The sequence below is a fragment of the Salvelinus sp. IW2-2015 genome, linkage group LG23 (assembly GCF_002910315.2).
Source record: "Salvelinus sp. IW2-2015 linkage group LG23, ASM291031v2, whole genome shotgun sequence".
In the NCBI taxonomy this organism is placed as follows: domain Eukaryota; kingdom Metazoa; phylum Chordata; class Actinopteri; order Salmoniformes; family Salmonidae; genus Salvelinus; species Salvelinus sp. IW2-2015.
The window spans coordinates 30,350,286-30,363,861 of NC_036863.1; the positions used below are offsets into that span (position 1 = coordinate 30,350,286).

Consider the following 13,576-nt stretch of genomic DNA (forward strand, 5'->3'; position numbering starts at 1 on the left):
AATATGTATCATATTAGAAAATAGACAAAGACAACATACAATTGACAACAATTATATCTACCTTAAATAAGGCTATATACACCGTGTACAAAATATTAGGAACACTTTCCTAATATTGAGTTGCACCTTCTTTTGCAGTCACAACAGCCTAAATTCCTCAGGGCATGGACTTTACAAGGTGTCGAAAGCGTTCCACAGAATGCTTCCCACAGTTATGTCAAGTTGATTGGATTCTTGATACACACAGGAAACTTTTGAGTGTGAAAAACAAAGCAGCGTTGCTGTTCTTGACACACTCAAACCAGGTCGCCTGGCACCTACTATCATACCCCGTTCAAAAGCACTTAAATATTTTGTCTTGCCCATTCACATACTCAATCCGTCTCAAGGCTTAAAAATCCTTCTTTAACCTGTCTCCTCCCCTTCATCTACACTGACTGAAGTGGATTTAACAAGTGACATCAATAAAGGATCATAGCTTTCACCAGGATTCACCTGGTCAGACTATGTCATGAAAAGAGCAGGTGTTCCTATACAGTATTATACAGTCAATTAACTAATCCAGGGATGGGCAACTTTGATGGGGGTGGGGGGCCACAAAAAATCTGAACTCATCATGGGGGGCCACAGTTTTACAGCTAATTTCCTGCAATTCTACACATTTTGCCATAGGGTGGAGAGAAATGTTTGCAGTTTTTAATATGATATCTGAGTGAGATGACTAACAAAGTAATTCAACCATGATAAGTTTAGGGGGGGGGGGGGGTTGATCTGGGGGACATTAAAGGGGCCACCAGTTGCCCATCCCTGAACTAAACAGACCAGAGCCAGCTGCTATTGCATTGGTGCCTAGTCAACCCGTTAAGCAGACCGGAACGGACCATTTTTTCAATGGTAAACGGCATCTTTCATTTATCCACCATCTTTGCTTCTGCTTCTAGTTCATGTGCTGAGATCTACCCATATTACCGCCACCTAGCGGCTAAAGCAAGAGCCTTACATATTGAGCTGTCAAGATTATGACCCAATCTCAAATGGAACCCTAGTGAGAATCTGAATTGCATTTCCTCCTCATGTCTTCTCCTCACACCCATCTGACCTTCTCCTCCAATGGGTTTTGAGAATGAGGCGAGAGGACACGAGGAGTCAAGGAAATGCAATTGAGATATCCCCCTATAGTAGACCCTACACACTTGAGATCTGAGAGGATTTGACAGGTGCAACCAATATGCTAATAGCTGCACCTTGCCCTCTCATATGCTAGGTTGAAGTTTCACCATATTGCTTATACCAACCAAATAATTTCAGATTTCCACAAGTGCATAGGGAGTAGGGTCAAGGATTCCATTTGGGATTGGGCTGTTAGCTTGAGTTACTTTCTGGTTCTGACAGTCAATATCAAAATTACTCAGGCATTTCTAATTTGTGTGATGCCACCTGTGAGTGGAAGGTAGCCTAGCAGTTAGAGCGTTGGGCCAGCTACTGAAACATCGCTGGTTTGAATACCCAAGCCAACAGGGTGAAAATTCTGTCGATGTTCCCTTAAGCAAGGCACTTAACCCTAATTTGCTCCAGGGGTGCCATACTACTATGGCTGACCCTATAAAACAACATATTTCACTTCACCTATCTGGTATATGTGACAATACATGTTTATTTAACGTACATTTCATAAGCATTATATAATGCCATTACTTGACCTCTTGTGACACGTAAGCATATAATAGTATTAGCTAGACCTTTAAAATAATAGTCAAATTCACTTCTCATACTGATCATATCGTCTTTAATCCAAAACACTCAACAGGTTAATGTAGCTAGATGAAAGTATTTTACAACAATGACCAGAGCAAATGGTCTGCTCAACCCAACAAACTCACTGGCCAGAGACTGTTTTAAAAATGTTCATCCTCATCATCAGTGGTGTCCACCTCTCTGACAGAGGACAATAGTGCCGTCATACAGTTCAGATCCATGGCCATTGCTTAGGACAATGACTGCACTTACTCAGCTGCAGATTGAAAGGAGTAGTAATCTGAATAGTGATTTATTAATGTAATTACATAGTGGATGCTGATGTATCCAGCTAGAGGTAGCGACAACAGAGGCTGTAGAGAAGGAAATGGTTTTGGTCATCTCTCTGCTTTAGGTTTGGAGAAAGTTCCTAGTTGCTTTGTGTTCACATCTTTCAACTGGTCTAGCTGTCTCTGTCCGCGCCGGTAAAGATATTCTATGTGCATGACATCAGTCTTCTTGATGTGGGAGTTCTCTCGGAACTCATCCCGGATCCTGGGTAGAAAGCCTGGCTTGTCCTGGCCAGCACGCAGGAACTGGCGGTACAGAGACAACACCTGTTTCTGCAGCTTACTGTGGCGTACCATGGTGTGGAACACAGGGCACCAGCAACACAGATGACCAGGGAAGACGACTGACCAGAGGATAGAGAATGAAGCAGCCTCACCGTCACAACACATGCATCAGGGTGTAGATGAAGTGTCTCCTACACCTATGGGAGAAAGACATCATAGTGACTGGTGAAATAATGATATTAACTGGCCATGTTAGTTGTCATTATAAATATTATCTTATGGTTATAGGTGTGTTTCTGAAGAAACACTATACGGTCCTAAATAATTTATTAGCCTCATYATGATAGCCCATGAAACCAATATCCCTGATGATAAATAAACTCAGTATGGACAGTCAGGGACCCGAACTCATCCCAGACAGTGGACAGTAACATTACCGGAACAGTATTATATGCGTGAGTCACATCAATAAAACTTCTAGCTAGTGGCTAACCTACACAAACCACAAAGTTGAACACTTTACAAGACATTCCACATACAGGCTGATACTAAAACACCACAATATGGTTTAAAGTCAAGTAGCTAGATACTAGCTAGCTAGTCGAATTTACTGGGCTAGAACTGCTAGCTAGCTAACCTGCAAACTAACATACCTTGACAGTCAGTATCAACTTCGAAAATACAGTAACTTTGCCTGCATTTGATAGTGAAATGCGTTTCATATCAAGTGTGAACCTCCCGTTAAAAACCTGTTTACCACTTAAACCGTTTGATGAACATATTGCTAAAACACTAGCTCGCTAACACAGCACGACCTTCATGATAACTCATGTTAGCTATGTATCAAAGACAGTACAGTATGAAGATAGGCCAAAACTGCTTCCCCATATCAGACTTCTAGGCGATGTCACAGCGACGTTTGCTAGCTAAACTCATGCGTATAAATACGTCATGTGCAGGCGGGTCATTCCTCTCTTGCGGTGCGATGTGGCCCTCAAAACTTTTGGAGAAAAAAATGTATATGTATTTTAAATAGTATTCTAAGAGAAAATGGGCATGTTTGACTTTCAGAAAAACAAATTGGTCAAGCTCAGGCACTTACAAAAATATTGGGTGCATTTTCCAATTTGTTAGGTGCATAATCCTAACAGGGTGGAATCTAACAGGGTGGGAATGTTGAGCRTAAATTAGCCATAGCTCTGTGAGTGAGCAAGATTGAGCTGGCTAGCGAAATGGTGAACACTTTAACAGGATTTTAACTTCTCTATCAAACATATTTACATTTTCTCCATAATTTAGCCTAACATAGTGGACATTTATGAGTGGGACATACAGACTAACAACTGAGTGTTTATATTTATTTAGTTTTGCACAATAGTTTTCCCACCAAAGAAATTACGACACTTCCTAAATGTGATGTCATTGTAGGAAGGGGTTGTTTTCTTAAATGGAGAATTACAACAAACAGGGAAAGTGATCAGGGAAAATCGTAAATAAAATAATAAATACAATAATTATGAAAAATACTTTATTGATGAAAGAGACTTTAACTAGGACTATAAAAGAATGAAGAAAGATTAGAATTTGTATTATTATTTTATGGCATATTTATTGTGGAAGTAGATAACTGGGGACAAAAACCAAAAACGCCAACATTCACTGACAATTTTTTTTGCATAAAACTCCCTTTCAGGATCCATATTTTTATGTTTTTTTTAAGGTTAAGGACACCTGGCCTTATATTTAAAGCCTTCTGTAATCTACATATTACACTAAATAAGAACTGATATTTCCTGGGGACAGAAAAGGTACCGAAAAGTAGGAATGACCCAGGACATCAAGTCGATATAAAGTTGTTTTTGATGAAAATGAAAACGTGTCAGTTTGTCACTTTCACGAGGTTGGCGTAATAACATGTTAAACTCGTTGAGTCATTGGCTCAAATCTACGTTGTGCCTTTAGATTTCGAGAAAATTAACAACTAACGAACCATTTTTCACTTCTCAAACCCCGGCCTGTGCTGATTTTCCCAAAAGCATTGTAGCACTAAAATTATCTTTCGTTTATTGAGTTTCAATGGATTCAAGATGGCTAGTGCTACGATACCTTTGCGAAACCCAGGCCTGGTCTGTTTCGCAAGCGTTCCCGGATGTCTCGCGATGTTGCGCCTCTGAGTTTAGAAACTCTGTGTTTAAATGTTAATGTTACGAAAGCCAAAGGCGACGGAACTGTTGCGTTGGGTGTTAGTTACACTGCCCTCTATTGGCTTGGATGTCTCACCTCACAATTCTGTTGTCAGCTTAGTACAGGCTCAAATGTTGGGGTTCCATCAGCTTAGTACAGGCTCAAATGTTGGGGTGAACTTAACATGTTTCAACAAATTTCTCACACATGAAATTAAACAAATCAAACAAGTTTATAATCTTTATTTAGGAAAACATTCTGTGTGGAATTCTATGCAAGCAATCCTTAATTTCATATACATTTTTCATACAGTTCAATAATAATACAAACATAATTAAAGTATGAGGCGATGCCAGATAGTAGTGCAATACAATATTGGGTTGAGGGTTGAAGTACAAAATAGCCTCAATCAATCTTTCACATAGGAGATGGCATGACTCCAATGGAAGCCAGGTTTCTTTCGGCAAAACAATTATAAGACATGTTGGCTAGCAGAAATAGACTGTCAGCCAGGCTATGTAACAACACTGTGACAGTTACAGCATCCATTCACACAGTCTGGTTCATTCAGTATAATAATGTTGTCACTGAGTTTGCTGTAGCAAGTATTGCGCATAAAATAGTTTCTTATTATGCATTATTAGATTCTGCTGGCTGACAACTTATCATGTGAAAGCCATTGTTGTGCTACAATTGCGGATGCATACAGTACACAATAATCATACTTTTCAATTCAGTTATTATCGCTTTTTGACCAGTTAACTGGTGGATGCGACTCTTTCAGTATACAAATACTATGTGACACATTGGCACTGAACCTAGTATTACTTCTAGATATATATCTCTACATATCGTAATGCTCAATATACAAAGTCATACCAATACATTTGATTAATCTTTATCTTCATCCTAATACATAGTACATGTATTTCTACAAACAGAGTTGGAACTGTTGGGTCTATGTAGGAAGCATAACTTCGCATTACTTGCATAAGCTACTATAAAATACTTCAGAAAGTATTCATACCCCTTGACTTATTTCATATTTTGTCGTGTTACAGCCTGAATTCAATATGGATTAAATCGAGGGATTTTCTCACCCATCTACACACAATACCCCATAATGACACATTTTAGCAAATGTATTGAAAATGAAATACAGAAATATCTAATTTACACAAGAATTCACACCCAAGTCAATACTTTGCACCTTTAGCAGCGATTACAGCTGGGAGTCTTTCTGGGTAAGTCTCGAAGAGCTTTGCACTCATGGATTGTACAATATTTTCACATTATTCTTTAAAAACTTATTCAAGCTCTAGACAGCCATTTTCAAGTCTTGCCATAGATTTCCAAGTAAATTTAAGTCAAAACTGTAACTCGGCCACTCAGGAACATTCACTGTCATCTTGGTAAGCAACTCCTGTGTAGATGTGGCCTTGTGTTTTAGGTTATTGTCCTGCTGAAAGGTGAATTAATCTCCCAGTGTCTGGTGGAAAGCAGACTGAACCAGGTTTTCATCTAGGATTTTGCCTGTGCTTAGCTACATTCTGTTTCTTTTTATCCTGAAAAACTCCCGTCCTTAACAATTACATGCATACCCATAACATGATGCAGCCACCACTATGCTTGAAAATATGGAGAGTGGTACTCAGTAATGTGTTGTATTGGATTTGCCCCAAACATAACATTTTGTATTCAGTACAAAGAGTTAATTGCTTTGCCACATTTCATTGCATTATTACTTTAGTTCCTCGTTGCAAACAGAATGCATGTTTTGGAATATTTTTATTCTGTACAGGCTTCCTTTCACTCTGTCAATTAGGTTAGTATTGTGGAGTAACTACAGCGTTGTTGATCCATCCATCCTCAGTTTTATCCTATCACAGCCCCAAAAAACTCTGTAACTGTTTTAAAGTCACCATTGGTCTTATGTTGAAATCCCTGAGCGGCTTCCTTCCTCTCTGGCAACTGAGTTAAGAAGGAAGCTCGTATCTTTATAGTGACTGGGTGTATTGATACACCACCCAAAGTGTAATTAATAACTTTACCATACTCAAAGGGATATTCAATGTATTTTTTAAATTTTATTTTTCCCTTCTATCAATAGGTGCCCTTCTTTGTGAGGCATTGGAAGAAATCCTGTCTTTGTGGTTGAATCTGTGTTTGAATTTCACTGCTTGACTGAGGGACCTTACAGATAATTGTATGTGTGGGACACAGAGATGAGGTAGTCATTKAAAAATCATGTAAAACACTATTATTGTACACAGTGTGTCCATGAGACTTATTTATGCTTGCCATAACAAAAGGGTCAAATACTTATTGACTCAAGATATTTCAGCTTTTCATTTGTAATTAATTTGCAACATTTTCAAAAATATAATTCCACTTTGACATTATGGAGTATTGTAGGTAGGCTAGTGGCAAAAAAAAATCTAAATTTAATCCATTTTAAATTCAGGCTGTAACACAACAAAATGTGAAAAAAGTCTAGGGGTGTGAATACTTTCTGAAGGCACTGTTAATACACAACTATATCCCATATAATCTAGCACTTCCCAAAGCACATATTTATTGCTATATTATTACTGGACTGTCTGTCCTAAACATATAAGTGATTTTTGGGGAACAAATATGTACAGTAATGTCTGTATATCACCTCTTTATTTAGTATTTTAATCTTTTTTTATCCACATGATCTAGCTTGAACTTCCCTCATTGGGAAACACTATATACTCTAGTGTTCACAACCTCATTTACTGAACGTATTGAGAAAAGTCACCTAATCAAGTTTATCATTCTGTTTTTGCATAAGTCTGAGTTCCACATGGATTATGGGAATGTGAGGGACAGGGTATATAAAAGGCCTCTATAATCACAATCCTAATTTCAACCGTTTTCTAGTATGGCTCCAGAATGGATAGAAAACAACAACAACAAGACTACTAGGGTATAGATTCTAGAACGAGGGATATAGGTGATGTAGAAAAAAGGCATGGTATGATAGGACTTTGATGATTGTAAATTGATTATGTGGGAGAGTGGCTGGTATTATAAAATGCATCTGGGTGATTGTGGCATAAAGTCTAAAGGATACATGTCTATGAGCAACAGTAAAGGGAGGAAACGTCAGTCAGAGTCCTATGTATTCAGCAAGGAACACTACTAGCACCTTGGTGAGGTTCTCTATAGTCTGAGAATGGATGTGTTCCGCGGTGTCCTCCAGAGTGTGCATAAAGGAAGGGAAGGGCGTTGTGATCATGTGTAGGACTGGAACCCCTGCAGGCATAGAGGGGAGTGGGTGGGAATGGCAGAGAGACAGGGGCGGGGAGCAGACAAATGAGATAGGGTAGAGTGTAGGGGATGACAGAGGTTAATAGAGGGAGAGAAAAAAAAGGCAGATGGTAGATTAAGTTCTACAGGGATAAAACTAAAGCAGAGGGAGGACACCACTCTCTGCAGATACAGTACAGTCATAAGGTTATAGTCTAATCAGCTGTGTAGATATCAGTGGCGGTTTAAGATTAAGGAGGACGCTCTTTTATGAGCATGGCCTTATTTCTATTACAGCATATTGGATGACTGTCTGTCTTTCATATTACATTCACCCAGCTCAATGTAACGTCGATATGTTTAGGCTACTACATGATACTCGTATTTGCCCTATACCCATCATGAGGTTGTTACAACCTAGCCTACAAATTAAGTTTATAACGTAGGTGCAAAGGTCGAAAGACAAATTGGAGTAATGCCTGCATCTAGCTGATCTAGGGTGTAATCATTAGTCCAACAGTTGCAAAACTTAAACAAAAGTTTCTAGTGGACAAATTCAGGTAGGTCCATCCCTGTTTCATTCCGTTTTCTTCCATTTACGAAACGTTTTGCAACAGAACTGGCGGAATAAATACACCCCTGTTCACCCGCACTGTCACACCGTGATCAGTTTCACCTGTCCTTGTTATTGTCTCCACCTCCTTCAGGTGTCGCTTGTTATCCCCGGTGTATATATTCCTGTGTTTCCTGTCTCTCTGTGCCAGTTTGTCTTGTATGTTCCAAGTCAACCAGTGTGTTTTTTCCTGTGCTCCTGCCTTTTCTATTCTCTTTTACTAGTCCTCCCGGTTTTGACCTTTGCCTGTTTTCTGGACTCTGTACCCGTCTGCCTGACCATTCTGCCTGCCCTGACCTCGAGCCTGCCTGCCACACTGTACCTCCTGGACTCTGAACTGGTTTTGACTTTTTGCCTGTCCACGACCATTCTCTTGCCTACCCCTTTTGGATATAATAAATATCAAGGACTCAAACCATCTGCCTCCCGTGTCTGCATCTGGGTCTCGCCTTGTGCCCTTATAAGCACACACAGTTCACTTTCATAGCAGCCACACAAACATCATCATCACATTTACACGCTCTCTTCTCATATTTTCCCTTCGCTTGTGGAGTTCAGTGCACAACACAACAGCTGTCTGTGCCCATGTGAAATAAACCTCTCCAAGCCAAACCTTCATACCATAACTGCTACACACAGCCTACATTGTTGTCACCATATTATCTAACTTCATAGTCAACATAGCTACTATAACTAACACGTTAGTAAACCCACAATCCAATCCATGTGTACAATCACGCAGTAGTGTACAACAAGCAGTTTAGCAGTTACACCGGCAGGCCCCAGTGGCAATACACTTATAAAACCGAAAGCTCACCTTGAATTGAACGTGTCGGATAGCCTTAGCCAGCTAACTAACATAAATATCATACCTCGCTGTTTGAGTCAGGTTGTTGAAGACGCTAAATTAGCTGCATTAGCTAGTGTAAGTCAAAGTGAAACTGAAAGAAAAAWATYTATTTCGCTCTGCTGCTTCTCCTTAATTTTGTACAAAATTCCTTTGTTCAAAACTGTTCCAACTATTGTCTTTCTCRCTCTTTGAGTCAACTACCACATTTTATGCACTGCAGTGCTAGCTAGCTGTAGCTTATGCTTTCACTACTAGATTCATTCTCTGATCCTTTGATTGGATGGACATGTCAGTTCATGCTGCAAGAGCTCTGATAGGTTGGAGGACGTCCRCCGGAAGTCGTCATAATTACTGTGTAAGTGTATGGAAGGGGGTGAGAACCATGAGCCTCCTAGGTTTTGTATTGAAGTCAATGTACCCAGAGGAGGACGGAAGCTAGCTGTTCTGCTACACCATGGTGCTACCCTACAGGCTACTGTAGACCTTCATTGCAAAACTGTGTTTTAATCAGTTATTTGGTGACGTGAATATATTTAGTATAGTTTTACCTACAAAGGAGAACTTGCAATATGTATCTTTTTGGGTGACTTGACAAACATTTCATAGAAATGTGAGTTATAGATTTGTCATACTCTAAGAAGCGGTAGATCTGTTCTATATGCGCAATTTCTATGTTTTTTTGCGTCTTTTACTTTCGGTTTTGTACACCATCTTTAAACAGCTGAAAATACAATGTTTTTGGTTATGTAAAATATATTTCACCACAGTTTAGATGGTACAATGATTCTCTACACCAGGGGTATTCAACTCTTACCCTACGAGGTCCGGAGCCTGCTGGTTTTCTGTTCTATCTGATAATTAAGTGCACATTGCAGTGMAAATTGCTTTGAGGTCCAGAGTTGAGTTTGAGGGCTCTACACTATACTTCACATAAACTGAAATTAGGCGAACTATTCAAGTTTTTGCAACCAGGAAATAGACAAGTGATTTCCGCATTGTGCATCTTTAATGTTTCACTATAAAACAAAATATGAAATTCACTGAGTAGGATGGTCCTCCCCTTCCTCCTCTGAGGAGCCTCCACTTGTATATTTTCATGGTGTACTGTTAAACGTCCATCCTTGTTAGTCAGTAAATGTGCCCTCTGACCATCTGCCTATCTATGTGGGTGTGCTCTCTCACCCTGCTGGAGGAATGGCACATGGTCGTCCTCCACAGGGCCCAGGTTTATGTCCTTCCTGAAGTAGCTCACCTCTCTGGGGTGGGAGGACAGCAGACCCAGCTTATGGAGCCTCCTCTCTAGCAGACGGACATGACAGCCACCGCGTGGCATGGGGGGTGGAGAAAGGGTAAGCAGAGAGGAGAGAAAAAATGATGGAGGAAGAACAGCTCATTTCAGGTGTCTTATTACTTGTGCCTGAGTGGAATTATAGCCAAATCAGCACTGCAGAGCCTGGTCCTGTATTAGCATGAGTCAGTCATCCACCTACAAAACTCTCTCTGCCTTGCTCCCTGGCTCTTTCTGTCATTCTAGTGTCCCTCTACCTCACTATCTCCATTACAATACGCTTTTGCCCCATTACGATTACAGTGAGCAATGAGCGTGATAAAAATTCATTAATTTACCTGGCAATATAGGACATTTTTGTGATACAGTATATGGAGTATACATTTTGAGATAAGAGGTGGGGGCCGTACCTGCATATATCAGCTCATCAAACCAGCGTACAGTGTCATCAAAGTGGTTGACAAACATAGGGTCAGGGGCACCAATCAGATCCAAAAGAACAAACAGGTCCTGCCATTCAACATACAGAACACTCAGCTAAGCAAAACATTAACTGCATACTACATAAGGCTTGGCAATGGAACATTGTAACAAACACTAACAAAGCCTCACCAAAGCATGTAACAGGGTGGTATGTTCGGCTCCTGGAGGGTGAGGTGTACGGGACATTTGGTCAGCAAGGTAACGTGAGCCGTACAGAGAGTCGGAGGGGCTCGGCTGATCAAACGCCTCATTACCATCAAAGAAGACCAACTGCAAAGTCACCTGTGACTTCTACCAGAGAGAAAAACAGACAGAAAGAATGATACAGGGGTTGGAGTGATACATTTTCTTGTAATATAACATATATGCTTAGAAAAATATATATTGGTCGAGTAATATGTGACTATCATTCAATATCCTTTAAAATACATTGCTTCTGATGCCAACACGGGAGATGTCCGGTGAGTGTTAATGATGTCTGTGCCTCAACCTATAAATGTCTGCACAGTTTCATTTGGATATAAATGTTTGAATAATTGATGTGTGTGCATGGGTCAGACTCCAGATCTATAAATAGTCTGACATCCCGGGAGAGAGGCAAACACGTCAGAGGGTAGCCCAACAACACACTGAAGCCTCATCCTGTCATCAGTTTTCCGCAAATCCAACAACTTATATTCCCAGTGCAACCAGGAACGTAAAAGGATCTGTCAAGTCATCACTTTCATCCTTGCCCTCTGAAGCGTACCCTTGTCCTACAGTAGCAGAGCAGACAGTATTTACCTGTTGTTTTAGCACTTTCAGGTGGAAGTCCAGAGCAGTCACCAGCTCCAGTATCATGGCACAGGGGACGGCCGCGTCGCTGGCCCCTAGGAACCTCCTGAGAGGCCCGTCGGGGGTTTTGGAAGCTGGGAGCATAGCCTTGGAGTCGTAGTGGCAGGCCAGCAGCAGACGGCGTGGGGCCGAGGGGTCCAGGACTGCCAGCAGGTTGGAGAAGGTGATAATTCCCTTTGGGGTAGCAGAGTTGAAGGAGTCGACCTCCAACGACCAACCCGCTGACAGGAACTCTAGATGGCTGTAGATATGCTGTGGCAGTCACAGAAAAAACAGTGTGATTTTAATCTAAGGACATTATTTCAGAAAACAAAATGTTAATTGATACAATAACATGTAAGACTGGGATAAAGAGACACCAGTTCCACTTTAATTACAGACGTTCTACCCTGATGTCTCTTGCTGGAGTCAGTAGAGTTCCTAACCTCACGCACCCTACGGCTGCCCCTGGTACCTGGCAGTCTCTCTACCAGGATGGGCCTCAGGAGAGAGTACCACAGTCTACCTGAATTCACCTGGCCCACCAGACGCTTGATCTGGGCCACAGTGGCCCGACGGGGGTTATGGGTCAACTGCAGAAAGGGAGGACAGCAGGAGAGAGGAGACAGTTGCAGTAGTTTTTTCACATATGCATTTTGAAAACCGTCAGTCACCAGGCAGAAAATACTGTTATTATTGAACAATCAAAGATCTGACTTGAGGTAAATTGTCTGCCATCAGTGAAGTGTATATAGTTGAACAGACTGGGTTAAGTGTTCCAGCTGGCTGGGGTATGTAGGCTGTAGCAAGACAGCAGCACCTAAAAAGTAGGCTACTCCTTAGGCTTAGTGCAATATTGGAAAACCGGAGACTACAGTGCAGGATCCATCACCTACCTTGTCCCTTATTAAGTCTGGCACACGAAATTGTGTGTTATCGTCCATATGAATACTGTCATCATCATCGCTTGTATCATTACTCGAGAAAGAAAATCCAAGTGTCAGAGCTATAGCCAGCATCCCACATAGGCATACGAGAAGCACCCGAACTCGGGACATCCGGAGCCGGTAGCAGCGTCCCAGTAGCAGCTTGGTGCCCGGAGAAGATCGGTGCTTCCGGGTGGTTCTCATAACTTGGAAGAACCGTTAGATTCATACAACAGTTCAGTCCGGTACAGAGCCTTTCTTAACTATGTGCGTTATAGTGCTTATGATTCCATGCTAGCGTATGGCAATGGAGAATAACGTCCATGACCGATTGAATTAATGAGGCCACTGGCTGCTTAGACTCGAGCCGAGGGTGGGCAAATAAACATGAAACCATTTATGACATCTATTATTTTCATTTAACACAATCTCATCAGGATAGGCTACAATTTAACAACAAGATACAGGCTATTTTACCTGAATGGAGCACTCACGCAGTCATGTTGGGACATACATGCAGCGACGGATCTATCCAATCAAATCTATCAACCACTGAGGAATAATAAACTATCAACGTCCGCACTAATCGCATATTGACCCCCGCCATATCGTCGTCGTTTCGTTATGGCCCCATTTTTAGTGCACACGCGGTGTTCTGTGTCTGCAGTTGGTGCATGAGCTCCGACCGCCTGCTGTGAAAATTTTACGCGAAAATGATTCAGGAGAATGCTATCAATTGATGGAAAAATGAGACTGAAAAATGTGCCTTGTTTATTTGAAAGAAATTCTAAAAATGACAATAGACTAGAATTGAAAAAAAGTCACACATTAGCC

General features: G+C 41.0%; 2 protein-coding genes across 3 annotated transcripts; both read right to left on the reverse strand.

The window, feature by feature from the left end:
- Positions 1-1,769: 1,769 nt before the first annotated feature.
- On the reverse strand, positions 1,770-3,487 carry sdhaf1 (succinate dehydrogenase complex assembly factor 1). 2 transcript variants are annotated; one of them, XM_023969167.2, is made up of 2 exons: positions 3,412-3,487; positions 1,770-2,506 (listed from the first exon to the last, which is right to left on the reverse strand). In XM_023969167.2, the coding sequence occupies exon 2, from the start codon at positions 2,472-2,474 to the stop codon at positions 2,133-2,135; it is 342 nt and encodes a 113-aa protein (XP_023824935.1). In that variant the 5' UTR covers positions 2,475-2,506; positions 3,412-3,487; the 3' UTR covers positions 1,770-2,132. The 2 variants fall into 2 exon arrangements, with proteins under 2 accessions (XP_023824935.1, XP_023824933.1); XM_023969165.2 differs by lacking the exon at positions 3,412-3,487 and adding an exon at positions 2,963-3,231.
- A 1,233-nt stretch (positions 3,488-4,720) lies between these two features.
- On the reverse strand, positions 4,721-13,497 carry LOC111950216 (glutaminyl-peptide cyclotransferase-like). Its single transcript, XM_023967632.2, has 7 exons — positions 12,713-13,497; positions 12,263-12,409; positions 11,787-12,089; positions 11,133-11,294; positions 10,931-11,030; positions 10,415-10,531; positions 4,721-7,775 (listed from the first exon to the last, which is right to left on the reverse strand). Exons 1-7 carry the CDS (start codon positions 12,944-12,946, stop codon positions 7,630-7,632), a joined length of 1,209 nt encoding a protein of 402 aa, XP_023823400.1. The 5' UTR covers positions 12,947-13,497; the 3' UTR covers positions 4,721-7,629.
- Positions 13,498-13,576: the final 79 nt, after the last annotated feature.

What these genes read in the sequence shown, in the direction of transcription:
- sdhaf1 (XM_023969167.2), bottom strand. Translation starts at nt 2,474, where the DNA reads ATGTGTTGTGACGGTGAGGCTGCTTCATTCTCTATCCTCTGGTCAGTC.
- LOC111950216 (XM_023967632.2), bottom strand. Translation starts at nt 12,946, where the DNA reads ATGAGAACCACCCGGAAGCACCGATCTTCTCCGGGCACCAAGCTGCTA. An exon ending in CAGACTTAATAAGGGACAAG is followed by an intron (nt 12,410 to 12,712) that starts GTAGGTGATGGA and finishes CCCTTTCTGCAG; the next exon opens with TTGACCCATAACCCCCGTCG. An exon ending in GCAGCCGTAGGGTGCGTGAG is followed by an intron (nt 12,090 to 12,262) that starts GTTAGGAACTCT and finishes TGACTGCCACAG; the next exon opens with CATATCTACAGCCATCTAGA.